Genomic DNA, 24,393 nt, shown 5'->3' on the forward strand with positions numbered 1-24,393 from the left:
GTAGTAAACTGAGTTACTGGTTGTGGGGGGTGAAACCCTTCTCAAGCAACAACCACAATTCCTGTCAGGGTGAAGTCACCAGCGAACCCCAGTAGGTAGGAGTTTATAATGAATGCTATAGGTACAGGTCCCTATGGACTTCAAAAGAGCGTCACACCATTTTTGTGTTTTGAGTGCATGTCAATTTCACGTTGATTAAAGGAGAGAGCACAGGCACTTTAGCACTGGTAGTAGTGGTAAAGTGTCCTAAGGCCAACATAAACAAGATCAGCAAAAATGGAGGAGTAAGGCAAAATGTTTGGGGGAAGACCACCCTAAGACTGAGAGTGGCGATAAGTAACACAGACTACACTGCATCCCGCTTTAATGTCAGACACCTTTTCCCATTCTGTGCCAGCTCACTAGAAACACTTTGAAATATACATTAAAATTCAACTGGTTATCTTGACAATTGACAATGTCAAAGCAAAATGTCATCTGCCAGAGATGACTGCAAATGGCACCCTGTCGAGAGGAATCAACCCACTTGCTTGGTGGATGATGAAAAGGCTTTTTCGCATCATCTTGCTGGAACAAATGAGCAACAGCAAAAACTACCTAGCAGGTATGAGTGGCTATGGAAATTGGCTAAGGGGGGTTTCTCCACTGCTAATTAGGATTAGGATAAACAATATCTGACAGTCCTGGTGCACTTCTTTTCTCAGGTTAAGCCGTCTATGGTCTCTGTGGATCTGTGTTGTTCCTTCCCTGCCATACACATGCATAAGACTTTTAAGTCATTGGTCTTGTGTGGAAGACTTGTTTCTTGAGCATCAACTGCAGCTTTGCACATAATTAAGATGATAGCCCTTTGTGATTCAAAACTTTTAACTGCCTTTCACAGAGACATGGTGACTATAAGGCTCACCTCACCTTTCTTGCAAACATTTTGTTGGTAGTCCTTTTGAATGTGAAGATATCCCTGCCTTTCACTCTTTCCACGCCCACATACTTTCTTGACTGAGGAGATATAAGACTTGCCTTTCAGTTTCACCTCAAAAGAACCAAACTGTGGTGTTCTACTGATCAATTGTTTGTGAATTTTTTAAGGCAATTGTGCTCTCTGAGTGGATGCTAATGCCACCATTGCCACATGGGTTCCATCCAGCTTCACACATTGCTTTACTCTACACAGAGCCCAATCTCCTACGAGCACACACCACCAGGGCTATACCAGTATCAGTGCCATTTGCTAGGCTTCCTGAGGCAATGCTACTATTGACTGGAAAGCTCCTAGCAACCTATATGTCGAAGTTTGAGCCATCCAATGTTGCCTACTCATTCTTCTATTTTGTTTTGCTTTTGTTCCGGAATCTGCTCACATAGATGTGAAAGTGCTTGGGCATAGAAACAGGATAACATTGCCTTAATTTGGACGGCCACGGCCATAGCACACACACCTATTGGCTCTTGTTTTCAATAAGGGCACTGGTGAGCGTGCAGTCAAGAGAGCATATAGGATTCAACTCACTCATTTGTGGTGGTTCTGCCATGCACAGCCCTGGAGTGACCGCTTTTCTAGCAGGTTCCAGTCCTGTGACCTGGGGCAGCATACCTGCATAGTACATGAAGGGAGTAAGAGTACAGAATCAGCATAAGAATAACTTGTTTCCTTTTAAAGTGAGTCAAAACCTTCTTATTGTCGGAGGAACGACCGAGCTGGGACGTAAGTAAAGTCAGGTTGACTTGTAAGCCAAAGCAGCACATATCCTTGCAGCATTGTGAAACTGATTGATTCCATGTAGAAGTGTCAGTTTTGGTTCATGTCCTGTTACCAGTTGGAACATTCAAAGAGAGCATCTGCCGTGACTATTTCCTAGGACCAGCCTCCATCCGTAGTTCATATTAGAAATATGTATGCATTGCGTACAATACTCAAAACACTGTCCGCAACTTCAAACTGATTCACTGATGGGAGAGGGTGCAACTCATGCGAAGTGTAAACTCATCTTAGTCATGTTTCTGTGTTGCAACATTGCTGATTGGCATGTTTGTGATTAGGTCTCGTGTGTAAAGATTCTACAATCATGCTGTGCATTCGGACAGGCATTTTGACCAACAACAAGGAATAATGCATTTTATGGCACTTTGTGCACACTTTACACTACGCCCACTGTGGTGTACGCTTAGGCCACATAAGTGTGGAAAGAGTGTCTTTGTCGTTTTATGAATATCCAAAATGCCGTTACCTTTTGGCTGGGGACGACATTTGCCAGTCCTTTGCACTCCTCTGACCCTTCTTTTTACCTCAACATTTGCACTTTTACATGCAGGAAGTGTGCGCATGTGAAATGTACATAAGCATTGTATATGCTGTGCGTTTGAAGAATACATTTATGTACTTATTATGAGATTGTCCTCAAAACCTACTGAGTATGTCCTCAATACAGCAGGGTTAGGTTTGTCCATGTGTTGGAATGTGCAATGCATTGTATTGTGTATTTCAGCGTTTGTGAGTCGATTTCCACACTTCCCATCATTTCACCTTGTTATTAATGGCAAAATCTGCATGCCGAAAACAACTCTGTTTCCACCGTAAACGCAATTACAATGAAACTCATAATTTCAATTACTCTCCACGCTCATTTTATAAGGAACAAGCAGTATTTATGCACGTGTGGAGCGGGTGATGTCTAAAAACCTCACTACATTTCCATAGCATCTAATACCATCTGGCCTAGGTTCACACTTACAGTAGTGACTAATGGGCAGTAAAAAATCAGCCACGACCACTACAAATGTCTGAAATCAAACATTCTCCTTACTTAAACATTTTTTTTTTTTTGATAATCTAATTTATTGTTTTACAACGCATAGAACAAATCAGCAAAAGCACGGAGGACAATGATTCAAGAACATTCTCACAGTTAGAGCATCCCACAATTCCGCACCACAAAAGACATACACAGGCAAAAATAATGAGACAAATCATTCCGAACCCTCCACAGTACCCAACCACTTCCCCCACACCCTTCGATATTTTTTGGGGCACCCTCTCGCCACATAGAGGGCCTTCTCCTGGGTCGCACACCAGTGCACCCCCCTTCGCCACCTCCCATTTCCGGCAGGTCAGGACATTTCCATGCCACCGCTATGTCACGTTTGGCCACTACCATGGCTGTATTAAAAATAGCTTGTCACTCCTGGACCCATCCAGCCCATCCGTGATTTCCTATAATGAATGCCGCGGGTCATGAGGAACCCCCCAACCCAGGACCTCCATAAGCTCTTCTTCAATGGCCCCCCGGAATCGCTCCAGTCGAAGGCATGACCAAACCACATGGAAGAAGTCAGCCGGGGCATGATTACATCTCGCACAAGATGCGTCTGGGCGCAATCCCGCTCGATGCAGGGGAGTGAGGTACGCCGCATGTAAATAATAGAGTTGGATCAGCTTAAGTTTGGCAGAGGTAGTGACAGTCCTGGGTGCCATGAGGGTGTCGCGCCAATCCACCTCGTCGAGGGGGCCTACCCATTCCATCCATTGGTCCCTCAACTTATCCAGGGAGGTGGGGGTGTTGTTGATTAGGGTGCGGTATATGCGGGAGATGCCACCCTTGTCTAGGTTTCCCAGCATTGTCTGCGTCTCCGTAGGGCTATATTCGGGGAGCCTTGTGTCATCCACGATGTGTGTTTGGAGGGCATGCCGCAGCTGCAGATACTTATAGAATAGGAGTAACGAGTTCGGAGTGCCTAGAAGGAAAGCATATGGCCTTTAGCCCAGACATCCACTAGGTTTGAAATGCCAATGAGGTCCCACGATTTAAACCCCTGCAGCCCACTAACTTCCCGGAGCCAAGCCCCATGCCAGAGGGGTGTACATTGAGTCAGCTTACGCGTCCAACCGGTGTGGCGCAACGAGGCTCGCCAGGCCAAGAACACGGAGTGCGTCACGTTAGGTAGCTGAGATGGAATGGGCCCCCGTACAGTATTGCTTGGAATGTAGGTATTCCCAACTCACTCAGCTCGAGCCGGTAGGCCGGATCAGACCAGCCCCCATTAAACCAGTCATGGACCACCAGAAGACGCGCAGCCAGAAAATAAAGGTATAAATGTGTCATCCCCATTCCCCCGTCGAAGGAGGGGATCCGGCATGCAGACAGAGCCAGGTGTGCCCTCCCCCCAGTCCAGAGAAACTTGGTAGCTAGACTGTCCAATTCCTGGACCTGGGGAAGCAGAAGGGGGTATTCTTCTGGGGAGGATCATCATTTTAAAAAGGGCGACCCTCCTCAGGAGGTTAAGGGGTAGTGCCTTCCACTTATGGAGATCCTCTTTGGCCTTTTTAACTAGTGGGGCGACATTGAGGGACCAGCCCAATTCGGGAAGAAGGGTGATTCATAGCCCTAAATACGCCGAAGCGGTATAGTGGATTGCCAATCGTAGCAGTCCCTAGAGAGGTGCAGTGGAACTAGAACCGACTTCCCGGGGTTCAGTCGAAGCCCAGAGGCCTGCCTGAAGGCTTGCAAGATCTGGAGGCAATATGGCCCGGAGGAGGCTGGGTCAGCCAGAAAAATCAGGACGTCATCTGCATAAAGTGCGATCTTGTCCGTTTCCGCATTGGGCCACTCCCAGCCACGAATTCGGTCCTCAGCCCGCACCAGGGAGGCAAAGGGCTCCATTGCCAGGGCGAATAGCAATGGTGAGAGGGGACAACCCTGTCTAGTGCCCCTGCTAATGGGGAAGGCCTCTGACAGCACACCGTTGACCAGTACACACGCTTGTGGGTGGGCGTAAAGAACCTGAACCAGGGCCCTAAATTGAGGCCCAAACACCAACTCGGCCAGCACGTCCTGTAAGTATGTCCAATCCACCGAGTCAAATGTTTTTTCGAAGTCTATGGACAGGAGAGACAAATATGGGGTTAGCAAGTGTCGGTGGGCTAGATCCAATTGCAGCCTCCGGAGGCAATGGCGGGTCCCACACTGAGGCATGAATCCACATTGGTCTGGGTGGACCAGGGAGGTTAAATAGGGCTTCAACCGCTGAGCCAGAATGGCGGCGTACAGCTTAAATTCTGTTTTGAGGAGGGAGATGAGACGATAGTCCGCACAGTAACGCGAAGGAGGCTGGGATTTCGGGAGGACCACGATGGTGGCGATGTCCGTTTCTGGCGAAAAGGACCCTCGTTCCACCGCTTCCTGAAACAGGGGTCTTGTCCGAGGAGGTAAGGGAAATCACGTCTTCGATTTCCTTCCAAGAAATGGGGCGATCCAAGTCCTTCTGGGCGGTCGCCTCCAGCCGAGGGAGACGCATCCTACCTCGGGCAAGGAATTCAGCGAGCGATAGGTCTGGGGCACGCGCTGTGTATAGACTTTGATAATAGGCGGCAAAGGTGTTAGCCATCGCCATGGGGGTGCGGTGCACCGTTCCGGTCTCGTCTGCCACCTCTGGGATAATGCGGTTCGTCCTGGTATACGTGGCCAGCCTATGCAAGATCGTACCGTTCTTGTCCCCCCAGCCATAAATTCTCGCTACCAACGACCTCCATAGGAGCTTAGCAGCGTCCAGAGATAGTTGCCTAATTTCGTCCCGAAGGTGAGCAAGCTGTCGGGCCTGGGCGGCATCGTCAAACAGAGATAGTAGTTGTTCCAAGAAATGCACCTGCGCTTCCCTTGAAGAGATTTCTCGCAATTGTGCCTGCCTCTGGCTCTTGAGCTGTCCCTTTGCGACCCCCCCCGGATGGTTGCCTTTCCTGCCTCCCATAGGGTACCCGTAGAGGCTACGGAGCCATCGTTGGTGAGGAAGTAATGCTTGAGCTCCGTCCCCACCACCTTTTTGAACTCCTTGTCTTGGAGGAACCATGCGTTCATTCTCCATGTTTGGTAGGCCGAAGGAGGTGGAGCCCCCGTGCTAAGGAGCACTGGAGAGTGGTTGGAAATACCTCGAGGCAGGATGCGGACATCTATAATCTCGGAGCAGTCCGGTGCAGGGACAAAGATCGCATCTATGCGCGCCTGTGTATGGTGGGCCGCGGATGTGTGTGTAAATTGCGTGGTGCGGGGGTGCCATGTGCGCCATGTATCACAGAGGCCCAGTGACTCGGACCAGTTCTCAAGCTGCTTCGCTTGCACCGTACGAGAGGCGGAGGGAGGGCTGGTTGTGTCAAGGGCCGGGGAGGAAACTGCATTAATATCGCCTCCAACAATCATGGTGCCCAGAGGCATAGTGTTCACCAGGGCAGCAGTGTGGGTGAGTGTAGGCAAGAGCATCGAGGGGGAAGCATAGACAGATAGAATGTTGATGGGGGAGCCAGCTAATGAGACGAAAACTGATATAAATGACCCCTGAGGATCGTGAGTCACCTGGGAAAGGACAAAGGGCAGAGTGGGCCTCAGGAGGATAGCCACACTACGGGAGCCCCTGGAGAAAACTAAGTGCCATATTCTATCGTATCCAGAGCGCACCATGAAGGTACAAAAATTCCCAAGGAGGTGCGTTTCTTGATGCATGAGGATGTCTATGTGGAGGCGTTGCGCATAGCGCTGGACCGCCGTGCGTTTATGCCGGTCAAGAAGACCATAGACGTTCCATAACAGCACGTGGAGTGATGCCCTAGGGGTAGTACTAGCAGTCAGGTCAGGAGGTAACTACTCTGGGGTGTGCAGTCTGGCAATCGGGCAATCGCTTGCAATAAGGACATACCCGTCTCTTACAAAGGAAGCATGCATCATTCCGTGGGTGCTGAAACAAAAAGGCAAACAAACAATAACATAAAAGGAAAACCTTTCCCAAACCTCCCCTTCACCCCCGTCCCCCACCCTACACTTCGAGAACAGAAGCATCTGTCGACACCACCCCCCCATATGAACAATACCAAACTACAACGCTTGTATTTGGTGTGTGAAGGACCCCTCCAGAAGGACGGCTAGGCAAGGGATCGGCATTAGAACAAGACATTAAACTTAGAAGTCTACCAATGTCAAAGAACCCCATCGTGGGAGCTACCCGCCCTGAGAGTCTGGTCTGGGTGAGCCCACCCGGGATGGCAATGAGGTTGGTCCTGGTAGGTCTTCGGTAGAATGGTGTCTGTTGCGCGGCGGAGAGCCCGACTGGCTGGAAGAGCATCGGGATCCATGGGACGCCACGCTCAAGGATCTGGGTGCTGCTGTTTGTGATTGTTGCCCCCTGCGAGATTGTGTGCGGCACCGGCGTCCCGGCGACCCCGGCCCCCCCGGGGTGGGGGCACGCCCCTAGCGGTTGGGATGCTCCTCTGTAAGCCATGTCCACGCTGCCTGGGGCGAATCAAAGAACTGTGTTTGGTTTTGGAAAATAACTTGCAGTGGCGCAGGGAACTGGAGCAGATATTGTAAGCCAAGGGCCCGCAGTTTCTGTTTCACATTCGTATAGGAGCGCCGGAGTTCCTGCACCTCCCTGGTGTAGTCTGAGAATACCATAATGGTATGGTTTTGAAACTTAAGTGGACCCGTAACTCGTGCCGCTCGCAGGATGGCGTCCCAGTCCTTGAAGTTAAGAACTTTTAAGATGATGGGGTGAGGCGGGGCACCCGGAGGCGGTCTGGACGCAAGGGACCTGTGGGCTCTCTCCACCACAAACCAAGACGAGAGGGTGTCTTTAGGCATCCATGATGTGAATCCGCCTCAACGAAGGTGGCCACCTGTCCCTTCTCCACCCCCTCAGGAAACCGCACCCGACGGAGGTTGTTACGACTGGCACGGTTTTCAGCATCCTCGGCCCGCCGGTGAAGCTCCTTGGTGTGAGTGCGGAGGTGGGCCACCTGTTCTTTCAACTGTGAGATGTCATCATCCGCGGTGGATATACGAGATTCAGCCTCTGGCAGCCTCGCAGTGGCATTGCGGAGAACCTGCCCGAGGAGGGACACGTCCACCTTGACCTCTCCAATCTTTCCTTCAATGAACGCTTATGAGGCACTGATGGCCTGAAGGATGTTGTCGAGATCCTTATCCTGGCGATGGTAAAGGCCCCCGCAGCCCTCCCGGGGGAATCCTGCTCGAGGTAGTGAACCAGTCCATTTTCGTCTGTGTGGGAGCCGGCGTGGATTTGAGGACCCTGTCTCGCCCCATAGCTGGTGGCAGTTCCAGCTGTCGGCTGAGCAGCAAGGATTGGGTGTAAGGGGGAACCGCCCAGGCAAAGAAACTTTGCCGGAAGGCCAGGACCCGACCGGCGCATGAAGGAACCAGGCAGTCACTCAGGGACCGAGTGCGGGGCCTCGGATTGCCACCAGACGTGATGGCTGGAGACACTTACCCCAGAAGGCCGGGCCCCTGAAGCACAGAGTACGACAGGCCCAACCCCATTGACACAGCAAGCCGTGCTCCAGACTTCACGGATCCCCACACTGCACCTCAGATGAAGAGGCCACTGCAATGCACCAGATCGCCCCGGTCCCGGGGCAGTCTCAGAGTGGTAGAGGACAATGGAGGGGGGGCCTGCGCGCCTCTCCAGTCGTCCCGCTGCCCGACACGACCGCCGGTCACCCGCCCCACACATAAGAGGATAGAGACACCTTCAGGCCCGGAGGAGCAGGCCGCCGGCGTCAGCAAAGGAGAGGCCCGGGCTCGCCCGGGCAGCAGGCCGCACTGCAGGTTCTAGTGCCCTCCACACGGGGGCCGGTGGGAGATGGTCCCCCCAACGCACCGGAGCACACCAGCCTCAAGATCAGCATACAGCAATGGGGGGACGTGAAAAGGGGGGGTGGCACGCAATACCACGCGCATCCCGCTGCCCGGTCCAACAGCCGATCCCCGCCCCACTTACCGGATGGTATGGCCGCCTTAAGTCCCAACAGGAGATCCGCTCAGGTCACAGGCATGGCAGGCCAACAGGCCCAGCCCCGTCTCCTCCGCAGGCTGTGTCGCAGGCCTCGCCACCCCTCACTCAGTGAGAGCGGCGGGAAACGCCAGGGCCCACCACTGTCAGAGGCAGCCCCCCTGCGGCAAGTTGCTGGAGATTGGCCCACAACGCTATGTCCAGGGGGGGGAGGCACGTGTCTCCACACGTACCGCTGCCCGAGCTGACAGCTGGTCCCCGCCTCATCCCGGGGTTGGTACCGCCTGCAGTCCCAAACGGAGGTCAGCCCATCCCGCCAGGCCGACGGTGCCAATGCAGAGTAGGCCCAATAATGTGAGCACAGCAGGCCGCGGGTGGGTCCCGCCGCCACTCCGCAGCAGGACCAGCTCAGAAATCAGCCTCTCAGCAGGGAGGGGGGTGCAAAGAGTTCACTTCGCCAAAACGGGGAGGGGGGAAACGCGTCCTCCTGCGTCGCTGCCCGAGCCGACAGCCGGCCCCAGCCCCACTCGCCACGAGAGTCCGTAGCTGGGGCCCGGGACCAACCAGGTGAAAGGATCCGCAGGCGCCCCTCACCACCTCCGGTATGCTGCACCGCACACCAGCCGAGACGCTGGCCGATCACCGGAGGATGCAGGATGCAGACCCCAAGGCCACCACCACCAGCTCCACGAGCGATCTGCCCCCAGAGCTCCTCAGGGCCGATCTCGCCCGCCAGTCACCGGCACTCCTCCCAATGGCAGGGTACCAGAGGCAGCCTGGTCGCCACTGCCCGCAGGGCTCCCGCCCACTCCGGCTTACAAGAGGCGTCTCAGCGCCGTCGGCAGCAGGCCACCACCACAGGGAGGACAGGTCGCTGCGGGCCGCTGCCGGCCGCACAGTTCCCGCACCAAAATTCCGGACTCCGGAGGGAGGGTAGGACTCGTGGATGGCTGCCGATACGGGCTGGATTCGAGGCAGATGACAGAGGGGTCCGGAGCACTCTTAGAGTGCGAGCGCCATCTTGACGCCTCAGGCCACGCCCTTACTTAAACGTTTTTATCATCAAAATTACTTAATAAAATAGGGGTTGGGACGCACCAAAATGCACTTAAAATGTACTGATTCTTACTGCAGTTAAGTAACTTATCAACATTATATGCTTGAATTCTATTTTGTTGAGAATGAGGTTGATACTTTGTGATTCCACAGCCTTTAGTAATTTAACGTATAGTCTACATTAATTTAATTGTTGACACTTTTCAGGTCTCTTGGTATTTTCTCAAGCATGACACTTGAAGAAAGCAATAATAAAATATAATCAGTAAACTTCCTGAACTTTTTTATATTCCGTAAACTGTTTTGTTTGAAATCTTTCAGATGTGCCTGTAAAGTTTGCAAAGAAATTGGAAGCTCTTTGTGCTGAGATAGGGGGGACCGTCTCAATTTCTTGTGAACTGGGACAGGCGAAGGGCGATGTCATGTGGTGCAGGAACGGGAAGGAACTCCAGCCTAGCAAACGCTGCCAGATCCGTGCTGAGGGCGCCAAGCGGATTCTCACAATTTCTGGGGTGAGGGCAGAAGACGAAGGAGAGTACTCCTGTGAGTCCAAGGATGACAAGACTATCGCCCAGATCACCACAAAAGGTACTAAGACAAATCAAGAGTATTCCCCCAGGGTCCTACGAATGATCATGTTGATGTGTGCATGGCACCCACAGTAGAATTGTTGGAGTGATCTATTGAGTTAGTCGTATGAAATCTATTTTTGGACAGTAAACCATATTATTTGATGCCATTTCTCGTTGTGACCATATAAATCAAGTGGGTGTACATTTGTTGGGTTTAGAAATGCCCAGTGATCATATAGGATCTATGTAAAACGTGATAAGAAATTGGCATTTAACAAGGCACTCTATACATTCTAAGCTAGCAATCCGATAAGTCTATTTTGATTTAACATTCAATTTGTCCTGCTGCTTACAGTGCATTACCCAATTGACTTCACTTGTTTTGTATCAATGTCAGGTAGAAAGCAACCAAAAACAGTGAAAGGGCGTAATTAGCATCCTTTGGGAAGGACATTGGTTGGTTTGTTATCTCTGCTGAAAGGAATGAGAAATGCTCATAGGTAATGAGGTATAAAATAATAAGTTCTGCAAGAAATTGAAGTGAGAGCCAGAGAAGCAGATTGAGAGTGATAGTGTGACTAACACAATAAAGATATATAGTGGTAAGAGCATTGGTGAAAATTAGAAAAAAAGGGTAGTTGAGAATAGATGAGGAAAACTGAAAAAGGAACGAATAGATGGATGAAGACAAAAATAGACATTATAGCGAGAAAGTGAGCTAGAATGTGAGAAGAGGCAATAAAGAGAGGGACTTGGCTTAATTTTAGCATGTGACCTTACCTGACAGATCTCCCTTGCACTAAATGACAGTTTCTGATGATCAAACGTACTATGCTTATTAGTAAGTAAACAGTCTGATGGAAATAACTTCCTGGAGATTCCTCGCCTTAGAAATATCGCCCCACGTGTTAAGCTGGTCTGGGAAAGCTTTCGCTAGCAGTAATTCTCCATGTCGACAGCTGTGACTCCACCCGCCGGGTATGACGTCAAAGTCATATAATAGAAGCTGTTTCCTGCACTGACATCAGTCCTTGTTTTTATGCACCTTGGCGTGGTTTTTCGCACTTTCGCTTTGCTTCACTGACAAACATTTTGTCAGCTTAGACAGCCATTAGGTCCAATGTCTCCACCGAAGGATTCAGAGTTCCAGTCCTTTCTTACATACCAGAAGCAAATGTCTTTATTGCATCCTCTTGAAATCCTCATGTGATATATTGGATGTGGCCATGGTGCTGTGGCCAAAAAGTTGTTACCTTATGCCCCTGAAGCCCTTTATGGAACAGAAAGCAAATATATTCATTTCCAAGGCCTCAATGTTCATGCCAAAGTGTTCCTCTTCTTCTACAGGTAAATCTCCTGTGAGAGAACAATTTTAGAAAAGGTCTTTCTACAAAAAACACAAACCGCACCATCAGAAAGAGAAATCCTGTTCTCTAAGAAACAATACATTTTATAGGATCGTTTGATGTCACAGTGCTGTTCCCAGATGCCCGGCACTTTGTCGTCATCAAGTGCGATTTTGAAGTTGCACAAGGTTCATCCTCAAAGTTTTGGACGGATGCTGCTGGTTTTTCAACTCTGAAGGTGCAGTTAGGAATGCTAACCAGACCTCAGTACCAGTGCCTCGACCCTTAAAACATGTGTGTGTGACTGGCTCACCCACAAATGGCATAAGTTAACTTACTCATAAGTACCTAGTATATAGTATCAGGGTTACCTAGGGCCTGTAAGTTAAAGTGTCCCTCCTGGACTGAAGGACTTATTGTGCCACCATGAGTGTGACAAAGCAAAGCAAGTCTTCCAGCATGCCATTGCTGATTGATAGGGCAGTTTTCAAACTGCTATCGCCAATGGAGCCCTAAGGCTCTCTTTTTATATGGGTTTGTCTCTGTCTGTCATTACTAAGGTATGCCTATGGAGTCCTGAGGCTGAGTCTCGACAGTAAAAACTCCAGATTGTTGTTTTTGCTGTAAAAAGGTTAATAGCCCCATCGCTGACTATGATATTGCAAGCTGACAACTCAGCTGTGCTAACTTCTGAATGGGACTACTAAAGTAGTTTACTTCAAGGTATCAAAATAATCGTTACATTAATTTTGATTTGATGCCCAAGTCAAATTTAATGCAACTTTTAAGGAAATGGCAACTTTAGAAAGTTGAGTTCAGAGGAAAGTGATGTTTCTCACTTCCAAGTTGGAGGTGCGCACAATTATCCTTGGACCTATTCAGGTCTAATCACATTCAATATATTAAATGAAAAAATCCCTCCAATTCAATATAATTTTGCTTTCATTTCGTTTATTTCTCTTTTGTTCTTCAAATTGTCATGTTTACTCATCTCTTTAGTAGAGAAACATATTCTTTTTACATGTTCACACAACCCAATGCATTTCGGGTCAACAAAAAAGACCCTTCTTCAGGGGTCTGAAACAGAAAAAAATGAAGGAAATATAATGAGCGATTCAGTCCTATAATCATGCTCTTACAATATTTGGCTATGTCTAATATACAAATACAATACAATCAATCCGTGAACCTTAATACCATCAGTTCCCTAAGTCTCATTTGTGGTAAAGTTTTCATTATTCTATAAGTTGGTGAGGTCTAAAAGTCTATTCCTATCTATATCATGACAAAAAACCAGTACCTGTATTGTCCTATCACTATTAAATGAAAATCGTGAAAAGTGATCTAAATAAAGTAAAACATGTGCTCACTGCATTTATTGACATTTTCCTGTCGTGAACACTTGGTAACAAGTTATTTTATTAAAAAACGAAGACTAAGAGTTAAAGTGACTATTCTTTGCAAGCCTTTGGGTTACTTACTTCCGTGTGTAACAACGATTCCCGCCTCTCCCTCAATTCGAGTTCCGTTTACAAGTCAATCCGTGTGTGCGGTATTTATTCGTGACTCAATTGGTTGAGAGCACGCTGACGAGTCATGCTTACAACCAATGGCGAGTAATGGTTCACGGAGCCTATCATTTACTCTTTTCCATGTTGACAATAATCCCGCCTAATCTTGACCTATCAAAATACAGTTCCCAAAGACACGAGTGTGTTATAACTAGGTAGAAGCGCGCTCACTGGTCGCTCCTCTGTAGAATTAAAAACAATTTGTACACGGATTGACTTGTAAACGGAACTCGAATTGAGGGAGAGGCGGGAATCGTTGTTACACACGGAAGTAAGTAACCCAAAGGCTTGCAAAGAATAGTCACTTTAACTCTTAGTCTTCGTTTTTTAATAAAATAACTTGTTACCAAGTGTTCACGACAGGAAAATGTCAATAAATGCAGTGAGCACATGTTTTACTTTATTTAGATCACTTTTCACGATTTTCATTTAATAGTGATAGGGCAATACAGGTACTGGTTTTTTGTCATGATATAGATAGGAATAGACTTTTAGACCTCACCAACTTATAGAATAATGAAAACTTTACCACAAATGAGACTTAGGGAACTGATGGTATTAAGGTTCACTGATTGATTGTATTGTATTTGTATATTAGACATAGCCAAATATTGTAAGAGCATGATTATAGGACTGAATCGCTCATTATATTTCCTTCATTTTTTTCTGTTTCAGACCCCTGAAGAAGGGTCTTTTTTGTTGACCCGAAATGCATTGGGTTGTGTGAACATGTAAAAAGAATATGTTTCTCTACTAAAGAGATGAGTAAACATGACAATTTGAAGAACAAAAGAGAAATAAACGAAATGAAAGCAAAATTATATTGAATTGGAGGGATTTTTTCATTGAATATATTGAATGTGATTAGACCTGAATAGGTCCAAGGATAATTGTGTGCACCTCCAACTTGGAAGTGAGAAACATCACTTTCCTCTGAACTCATGTTTTAATAGAAAGTGTTCTTAGACAAAACACTTAAAGAGGGAGCAGCACACCATAAAAAAGAACGAAATTCATCATAAAAAGTGAGAAAGAGTGCCTGATGGACAAATAAATGAATTATTCAACTTTAGAAAGTTGCCACTTTCTTGCTCAAGTTTTCTAGTGACTATTTGCAGCTGCTGGACACAAGACAGACATCTGTTCTCCTGGGAGGAGATGTGAATGACTCTCAGGAAGGAACACAAAGGGCTTGCTGAAAGAACAGGTGTTACCTCTCCCTGGCAGAAAGGCCAAACACGGTGTGAGTTTGAAAGGGAAGCTGCCTTTGAAGGGCAAATGGTGGACACACACAACAGGGGCTGCACTTGGGCAGAAATGAGAATTAGTGAAATGAGCATATGATATTATATCTATGAAACAAACTTAGGCCCACTTGGGTGGAAATGTCACATTTTACAGAAATGTATGTTTTGATATACAAATATATGTATTCATGGGAATTGTTTTATACAAACTTAAATGTCATGTGTATCAAAACAATGATGTAGATTTATTGAGATCTGCAGGTTATATTGGAATATGCTCTTTATTTTGAGTTGAAAAATTCATTTTTCTATATAAATTAGCCGTTACAAAATGGATGCCGCTGTAACTATACATTTAAGGCAGCAAAGTAGTCCTTTTTTATTGTTTAACACTTAGTTTGCACTATATCACATGGGAAATGCAAATGTCTGATTGACCCGTGAGAAAGGAACTGTGGTTCTGAAACACGTCGGGCAGTGTTTGCCATATGCTTTTGCAGTTGTCTGACTTCCTGTTACAGCCACTAGATCACAAAGCTGAAGAAGTCTGCCTTGGCGAGTCGGTAGCCACAATCGCTTGACCACCACTGACTGCCAGACTGCATCTTGGGAGACAGAGTCTAGACACGCAAAAGTTCGCAGAGTCTGCTGGACCTAGGAGAGTACTCAGAGTGCAGTTTGGCTGCCAAGATAGACACCTGCCTCAGTTAAAGGGAACCCCTGGTTTTGCTGTAACAGGAGACCAGTAGACCAGTGGCAACTGTTTTTTGGCTGGACTTCAACCCAACTTTAAGGGACATCAGCCTCTATGGCAGAGTCACTACTCCTTGTTCATGGACGGAGGATTGGCCCCAGGAGGACCTCCATCACTGGATCAGCATCCACAACATCCTGTATCCCTTGATTGTTAAACACCACTCCATTAATGCCTATTGCTGTTCACCAATAGAGCCTCTAACTGGACTAGAGCCTGTTTTGATTGCAAGATAACTGTCCTGCCAATCCTTATTGGCCCCTGTGACTTACTCCCTGCTGGAGTTGGTCACCCAGAGTGGGCCAGAGTAGCCATACCAAACTTTACAAACGTTTTCAAAAGTTTTCAGAACCGGTAACTGCAGTAGTTCCCAATGCTTGTTGCGATTTGAACGAAAAGTAGTGATTTGTTATGTGTTTAATCATTTATATCTCCAAAATCCTCCAGTTGATTTTGTTCGTTTTGGTCTCTAAAATTCATATAAATAAGAGCTATTTTTATAAAATGGTGCTGGATTTCCTGTGTGTTATGTTTCTTTCCTGTTCAACTATTTTGATGCTACTTAATGCTTTGTACTTGTTCCTTTGACAAAGTCTGACTACATGAAGCCAGAGCTACCCAGGAGTGAGCTAAGGTTTTGTAAACGAGCATGACTGGATCCAAGACAGGTTGGTGAGTTTATTACACTGTGAGGTCACACAATCACACCATATAATACACCGGTTTTCTCACAAAGGCCTTATATCAGGCTATGGGTAGCATAGTTAGAATGGAGCCAGGACACTTTGGGGCATTCCCCAACAGCAAACCTGCTTCTTCAGGCTTGGCAACTCCAGTCTCCGTGGCTAAACAGAGGTTGTACAACGTGGTACCATTTCCTGTCCGTCTGGCACCATATATGACGTCACCCACGTAGCCAGCCTCTGCACGATGTTCAGAGTCATTACCGGCACTGGTCTTGAAGTTGGCTGACGTTATGTTAATGGTGAAGGAGAGAGGCTGGAATTTGCCTTAAAGAACACTGTCTTTCCTGGGTCCAGCAATTTGTCCAGATGGAGGAGTATTTCGACTCCGGGTCTCTAACAATGCAAGATAAGGATTGTGGCACACAGAAGATGATCATTCAGCTGCAGATAATCTGCTTCCTCCTTCTTACTTTGATGCAGGTCTTTGCTGTGAAAATTCTGTAACCTAGCCATCTCTCCAGAAGATCATATCCCTTACCCCTGTGGAGTTCCAGTGGAGGAATTATTCCACAGTGGTGAGTAAAGCTGCAGAATCTCTGGATTTGGCTTTACCCACCAAAGTCCACCATTTTGATGTAAATCATGCTATTCACTTCTGCAGTTTCAGAGACCTTTCACTTATTTAATGTGGGCCTAAAGGATCCTGCCTTGGCTGCCTGGAAGAAGCCCACTACACAGACAAAGCGTAAGATGCCATATGCCGTCTCCAGGAGACCCTACATTTTTGCTCTTACACATATCATTAGGAAGCAAGTGGTTCTAGCGTCATCCTCCAAACTGCACCGCAAAGTATTCCATATGTCCCTTTATGACAGAGAGTCAAAGTAGCTAGATGTTCTAGGCAAAAAGGGTTTTACTTCAGGTAGGCTCATTCTTCATACAGTGAGTGCCGCATACCTACTAGACCTCTATATGCATATCTTTTGGGAATTGGCATAAGTGGTCGTTTTAAGCCTGAAGGAGCACATTTAGAAACCCTTATCAGAATAGGTAAGTAATGGCTTGGATGCCTGGGAAAAAAGGTTCTTAGAGTCGGCTTGGAATTGTGGAGATTGTGGTCTGGTCCATTGGTACAGCGGTCATGTTGTGCTGACATGCCTGAATGCATTCTACCCAGTTTTTTACGATGTCCTGGCCATTCTGATGGACATGGACTTCAATGGTGAGCAGCATTTTGGTGAAAAGGCTGACTCCTTCCTAAAGAACAGCAGAACTACATCCTGCCAGCTGGACCTGGCTTTGCCTACAAGGCAGCTCCATCAGCAGTACAGAAAGTTCTGAGGCTAATCTAAAGCTCAGACAAGCCTCTCAGCCAGTCCAGACACCTCAGTAATTGTGCTGCTGCTTTTGAGATAGTGGTAGGTCAGAAAGTCACAGCAAGAGCAGCACATCCACCCCCCTCTGTCCTCTGCTGAACCTGCTGTGTAAAAGCCGCTCTGTCTGTCCCCACGTACCTTATTGTCATCCAATTGGGACTCGATTAGAGCAGATGGCTGGGTCATCCAGTTGATCCACAGGACATATACCCTACCCTTCCTGTCCCTTTCTCTGACTGTCCTCCTTCTGCCAGGATGTGCTGTTCGGTATCCTTGCCCTGCAGACGTCCTTGCCCTGCAAAACAAAGGAAATGCTGAATTGCTGCCTCTTGAAGAAAGGGGAACAGGATTTTACTCCCTTTACGTCTTGGCCTCCAAAAAGGATGGTTGTCTGAGACCCATGCAAGATCTCTACCTTCTGAATGTATTTATTTAGTGGAACGAGATCTAAATCTCTGTGCAATGTTCTCCATGCTCTCAATACAGAGATTGGTTGATGTTTCTGGACCTCCAGGATACCTACTTCAATTTTCCAATTTTTCCTGCTCTCGACATTACCTAAAGTTTGTTTTGGATAATCAGTACTACTAGTTTGCTCTCTTGTCATTCGAGTTGATGACCAATTTCCGTGTTTTCACAAAAGTGGTGGCTTTTGTGGTAGCTTAGATGGGATGGTTGGTAGTCCACATATTACCATTTTTGGCTGGCTGGCTGATGAAGGTGAAGTCCTTGGCGCTGGTTGGGGAACATCTTTGATGTGTAATGACTTTCCTTCATCACTTGGGCTTTACCATTACAACACAAAAGTTGAACCTCAGTCCAACACAGAGGTTGAACATCATAAGTGTGGTAGTAGACACAACCTGCATGAAGGGCTATTCTCCACCTCAGAGGATCATGGATATTGATGAGATGGTTCTGAGATTTCTGACTCAAAGGCATCTCCCCGTCGTACACATCTTATGTCTTCTTGCTCACATGGCCTTGTGCATTCTGTTGTTTACGCAAAGCATATGGTGGATGAGGCCCCTTCTGTGATACCTGCAATGACAGTGGGTCAGTAGCAGGAAGTTTCGCAGCCCAGGTGCAGATCTTCCAGTTGGATCACCTGGACCTGAACGTGTGAGTGACCCCTCAGATTTCATGGTGGGTGGTCCGTTCAGCACTCAACATGTGCAATCTACCTGGGATGGGGTGCCTATCTAGATGGCATGACATGATGGGGCTGAATGTGAGCTGCAGGTGTCTGCCTTTCCTTGAAGGCATTTCTCCCTGCAGTATCAGGGAGTGCCATTTAGATACAGTCTGACACTATGTCTACCATCTGTTATATCAATCGGTGATGTGGAATGGGATTGAGGATTCTGTATTGGGAGATAATTTGAGAGTGGTAGTCGGGAGAATATTTGTGGTAGCGACCCACCTGCCAACGTTCCTCAATGTGAGTGGATGCTCTAAGTCACCTCTTGCTGGAGTTAACACAAGTGGGATCTACAGTCCAAAGTTACGGAGGTGTACTTCTTCAGATTGGGAAGCTCTTCACTATAGGTCAAAACTGGAAGTGTCCTTGATTTTTTGCCATATATTTCCCTCTGAATTATTCCCTGGAAGTTGCTTTCAGGTTGAGCTGGTTTTAGCACCTGATATACACGTTCCTATTGTTTCTTCTTTTGTCAAAAGACCTCCGGAATGTGATAGAGGATCACCCAAAGCTGATCCTAATGAAAATTACTTTTCTTCTCTAACAAACTGCAGATTTCTCATCTTTAGAATATCCCCAGGTGCCAGGCTTGATCTGGAAGATTTTTCAGCAGAGACCCTGCATGCAGATAGGTTGTTTCATGTGCCTCTGCATCAACCTCGTTCCGCCCAGGAAGTGATTGTTGGATCCTCATTCCACTTATAAGCACCACCCAAGCACACTGATGCCAGTTTCTCTCAATACACTGCTTGCACCCTTGAATGCAGAGCCCAGAAACCAGTTATATGTTCCAGTTTGCTGGTCTCTAATTTGGGACCTTTTTAGCTAGAAAAGAGTAAATTCAACAGAATGGGGTGGTGGGGGGAGGGTGGTGACGAATCTGCTGTTAGAGTATACACCAGAAAGAGCGGTACAAAAGGTAAGTAACTTATTCTTCTAATGGATATTTCTACCCGCTGCTTCCTCACCTTTAGAATAGATACCAAAGCAGTACTTCCCCAAATATAAGGTCTGTTGGATGGTTCAAACCAAAAAGGCATGCCAAGAAAGACACCCGAGAGTGCATTGTGTCCACTCCACTAGGCCATGATGACACAGACCTGAAATGATTGCTGAAGTTCCTGGACACAAAAAATGTTCACGGTCTTCCCCAATACATTTCACACTCTCAGGTTACTCAATCTGACAATATGAGTAAAAAGGAGGGACAGGGAAATGGGAAAGAAAACTGCAGCCAGCTGCAAACAGAGGATCTCCTCTAAAGATTTGTCCTAAAGAAAAGTAAAACGTTTGTAACTATACCATCTCACCATAATATGGATTTATCTGTGCTGAATACAAATGTCTAACCTCTACCTTCTAAAGTCCTGCTTGACTGTTTACATTTTTTATATATGTATAAAGATGAGTAACTCAGCTGGAAGAGAAAATGATGTTACTGTGAACATGAATTTCCCTCGCTCTCTCTCTGACGTACTGACCTTCCACTACTTTAAATAAGCATGTTCCATTCTTGCAGCAATAAAGATAATTACTTACCTGCAACATTTATTACACAGCATTAGCAGTTTTCATGGATGCACGTTTAATTTTTTTTATTCGGACATCCCAACATTGAAGCTGTTACTTATAAGTAACATGGTTACCAGTATACACTTGCACACATATACAAACCACATGAAGTATTGAACAAGAGATGATAATCCGTTCCAATAGTGCAGAAAATTAGAATCCGTTTGAATACTTCACTAAATGATTGTGAGTCCAGTGTGGAGGTTGTAATCCCTTTAGGCGATGAATTAGTTGATGTGTAATCCTTAGTTTCTCAATGGGCATTGTAAATCCAACTTCTCAGTCTGTATAAGCAAAAATATCAAGAATGTTTGTTTCCTACAGCTAGAAACTTGAATCCTAAAATATCCACAGACCCACCAAGTGTTAAATCCAGCCAAAATATATATCCAGTGAAACCTTGTCCGTGCACTTGAGTGGCAATTCCCATAAAGCCGCGGGAACCGCCAAGTCTTTTATACAGCCAGACATATGCACGCTCTGAAACACGGTGCACATGTGCTTGAGTGGCAGATGTACACAACTTGTCACGCTATTTTGCTTGGTTCACGTTGGAAACGTTTACATGACTTAGTTTTTGCTGCAACAAGATGTGATGGCTTCAATTCAAAATGAACACCGACTCCAGTCGACTCCAGTCGCTGAACCAGGAATACCGTTCTACACCTTATTTTCAGATATTGCCTCTGGATTGCAACCACTGGCACATGTTTCTAACTTTCAGTACGCATCCAAAGATGCGGCCTTCTCGCGAGAAGATCCACTGATATCAAGTTCTCTGGAGTCTCTGTTCTGTTGGAAAGATGAATCTTATTCATTCTTTGTGTATTAAGATATTTACAGTTATAGCAAACAATATACTTTTGTAATGAAACTGATGTCCATGTCACTCATGGCTGCTTCCATGGCTCAAACCAGAGGTGTTAGGTGGGCTGATATCTGCTTGTTGGCCACATGGTCATCCTTAAATACAGTAACTAAACATTACTGTTTCACAGCCCAAGCGCGCACTGATTGAAACTTTGTCAGAGTTGTGCCGCATAATATCTTCAGTTAATTAGAACTACCCGTTCCCACCTCCAAGAGGGTATTGGTTTGGGATACATTCTTAAGATGAGGAATCTTCAAGAATATGTATACAACAGAAGCAAAAATTACTTACCTTCAGTGGCACTATTCCAGGTGGATGTACAATATTCCTGCAAATTATTAACCACCCTCACTACTCTCCTGATGGGCCATATATAGGATCCGAATGCATTCAAATGTATTGTGAAATTATTGCCGCTTACCTTGGTACTGTCTTGGTTCCTCTCTTCATACCTCACTAGATCAGAAACTGAAATCCATGCACAAGTTGGCACCTATTATATATCGGTGACATGTCTGATGAGCAAAGTCGTCGCTTGAGTCGCATGGCCTCACCTGATAATGCAATGAACCGATTGCTGTAAAAAGCTTTTCCAGACCAATTTTTTTTTTTTTTTATATATGTTTAGTTTAAGCAATGTTTTTTTTTTTTTTGCGAAAACCTTTATTGTACATAAAAATCAATACAAACATGGGCCTACAACCACCAGGGCCGGCCGCTAATATGTACATGATCAACAACATCAAGGCAGCAACAGGCCCCCTGGGGCCCAGCCGAATTAACGAGTTACTGAGTACACCTCAGAGATTATCAGGATACATAGATTTTTAGAAATACAAACAAAGAAAAAGAAAATAACACCAAAAAGCAAGGCGGAAACCATCGAAAAAGGGGGCGTCTAACCACATCCGGGAAACTGCACAATACATACTCCACCCTCAGGTGGACAATGAGGATGAGCAAGAGGGAGGTGGGGGCGACGGGAGAACCACAACCGTCTACAGGTAAAATGTAATAGTCCGGGAATTTCCAGACCAATTTGATTCCTTTGAGAATGTTCTTAGGGTGAGGAATCTGTAGAAAGTGTACTTTTCCTTCAGAAATATCACTGCTGTAAATAACTTTTACTTTGTTTTAGCATACAGGAAATACAATTCAAATTATGCCATGCAAAAAAAGAAATAGATCAAAATATTCATTAACAATTTCCTAAACAATAACATGAAAAACAAAAAACCCAGAACATGGTGCAAAATTCACATGATATTAAACTACCAATGTATACAATAAAACAGTAGTCATCCCATTCTTCATTTATGGCTCTTCAATCCTCGTCCATCAAATCCCAAATGCGATGGGCTCTCAGAACCAGAAGCTGTTATAAACGATCAAAATGATTGAATCTGGTTACTAAATTCAATGAAAATAGGGGTATAGATATTCTGCCATGCAGCCATAAAGATGTTATTGCAATATTGCAAAATTCTCTACAAAGCGAGGTATTTAACCTTAGGATTACCAATGATTAGAATTTATGGCAACCTTTCCTTTTAACAGTTTTCAACATTAGCCACCAACAAGAATCTTTATATTGTGTATTCACTAAATTAATTGCCTACTGATACTCCTTCTCACATTTGTGTAATTTAAATGCATTTACATAACTTCTGGTGGCAGTGGAATTTAATCCTAGTTCTTTCACCTCTGCACTGTTCCTTATTGCATTGTCTTCTGTATACTACGTTTTGTTCCTTATTATCATTCTATTTGAATTAGTTTCCTCTGGCGCATAGAAGCTTGCTAAAGCCAACTCAAACAGAATGTTGTCAATACAAAATATTTTAATTTTTGGAGGACACAATTCTTGGATATAGACTTTTCAAACCGGAAGGATATGTATTTTAATCCAAGTGTCCGTTTTAACTGGGAATTTGACAAAGCATCTTATTCGGTTCTGCAAATCCATTAGCTACTAATTCACAGTTGACCGCACGTTAGGCAACTCCTTTAAAGGAGACAACAAATAATAAAGGGGAAAATTATTCGTATGACTACGGCTAGCAATTGTTTTAAATTTGAGTGGAGTTTATTTTGGCGTAATTAGGATCATTATGGTTTCTAATCACATGAAAGACAGTCAGCCCTGATTGGCCAATAATTGAAACAGAAATTGGGCAGATTTAACGATAGAGCCACAAACTAATTCTGGTCCAATTTGCTTAGGAATGCACACTCATAGCTTAAAGCCACAAATAAAGACTATAAAAATACTAAGAGTGCAGTGCGTACAATAACAATGGTCGGAAGGGTTTTAATTTGGTATCAGATTTTTTGCCCACAGTGATTACTATTAAACGTTTTAAACACATTTACTTATAAAGTCCAGCTTTTATCTTCTGCTTTTCAGTTCCCAGGGTTGTAAAGTTCACAAGTGAACTGACTACTGTTGTCGCTGAAGAAGGGAAAGAAGCAGCGTTTAAATGTGTCATCACTCCTGAAGATGCCACAGTCACATGGCAAAGGAATGGGTTAAAAATTGAGCCCAGCAAAAAATATCAAATTTCCAAAAAGGGTACAACTCACACCCTGACCATCACTAACCTGAACCTGGAGGATGCAGGTGACATCTCTGTGGATGCTGAAGGAGTGGTTACCAAAGCCACACTGAAGGTCCGAGGTGAGAGGCATAAATTCAGTGGTTAACCACTAGCTTGATTTAAATTAGTTCCATACTTAAACATAAGAATGAATATCTGAATATTTTACTGCCTTAATTTACATCCATCACTCCTTAACAAAATCTATTTCTTTTTTTCATAACTTTCCCTACTCTCTTCCCCCCAGACTTTTGTTCTTATTTGTTTGTGTTTTAGTCTTTATTCTATGCCTATTTTCTCTTTGGCCCTTATTACAAGTGTACTGTAGTGGTATTCCTTGGGGACATGCTACTATGGGCCATTCCAAAAAAGCCCAGTGTTTTCAGGCCTGTGGTCATTGGATTTGAAAATATTGGACCCAGTAATCCTGCGCCCTGAGGCACCTGGCCTGGAGCTTTGAGCTTTGCTTTGGTGGCTGCAGACAGAGTCTGTGCCTCGCCACCATCCGCCCTTCTACTGTACAATTGGGGGCAGGTTAATTTGTTGAAAAATAAGTGCCGGGGATCTTGTCAGGAGGCAGCTTCCACCAGCCCATTTCTCCTGTTAGCGCTGCATAAAGAAGAACCATGAAACCCTACAAGTGGGTAGAGGATGTGGCATAATGACCCGAGCTGCCGATATCAGAGCTGGGGAACCAAGTTTGAGTCTCTGCATCAGCTCAACATCCCTTGTTTCTAGGTGAATCACTTAATATCCC

The 24,393-nt window shown here is 45.8% G+C and overlaps 1 protein-coding gene across 27 annotated transcripts in view; it reads left to right on the forward strand.

The window, feature by feature from the left end:
• OBSCN (obscurin, cytoskeletal calmodulin and titin-interacting RhoGEF) overlaps nt 1-24,393 on the forward strand; it is a 1,809,553-nt gene that overhangs the window by 367,964 nt on the left and 1,417,196 nt on the right. For all 27 annotated transcript variants that reach the window (XM_085628811.1, XM_085628818.1, XM_085628815.1 and 24 more), the window contains exons 21-22: nt 10,165-10,431; nt 23,447-23,716. In XM_085628811.1, the coding sequence (XP_085484937.1) occupies nt 10,165-10,431; nt 23,447-23,716 (537 nt within the window). The remainder of the gene's footprint in view (nt 1-10,164; nt 10,432-23,446; nt 23,717-24,393) is intronic.

The sequence above is a fragment of the Triturus cristatus genome, chromosome 10 (assembly GCF_964204655.1).
Source record: "Triturus cristatus chromosome 10, aTriCri1.1, whole genome shotgun sequence".
Lineage (NCBI taxonomy): Eukaryota > Metazoa > Chordata > Amphibia > Caudata > Salamandridae > Triturus > Triturus cristatus.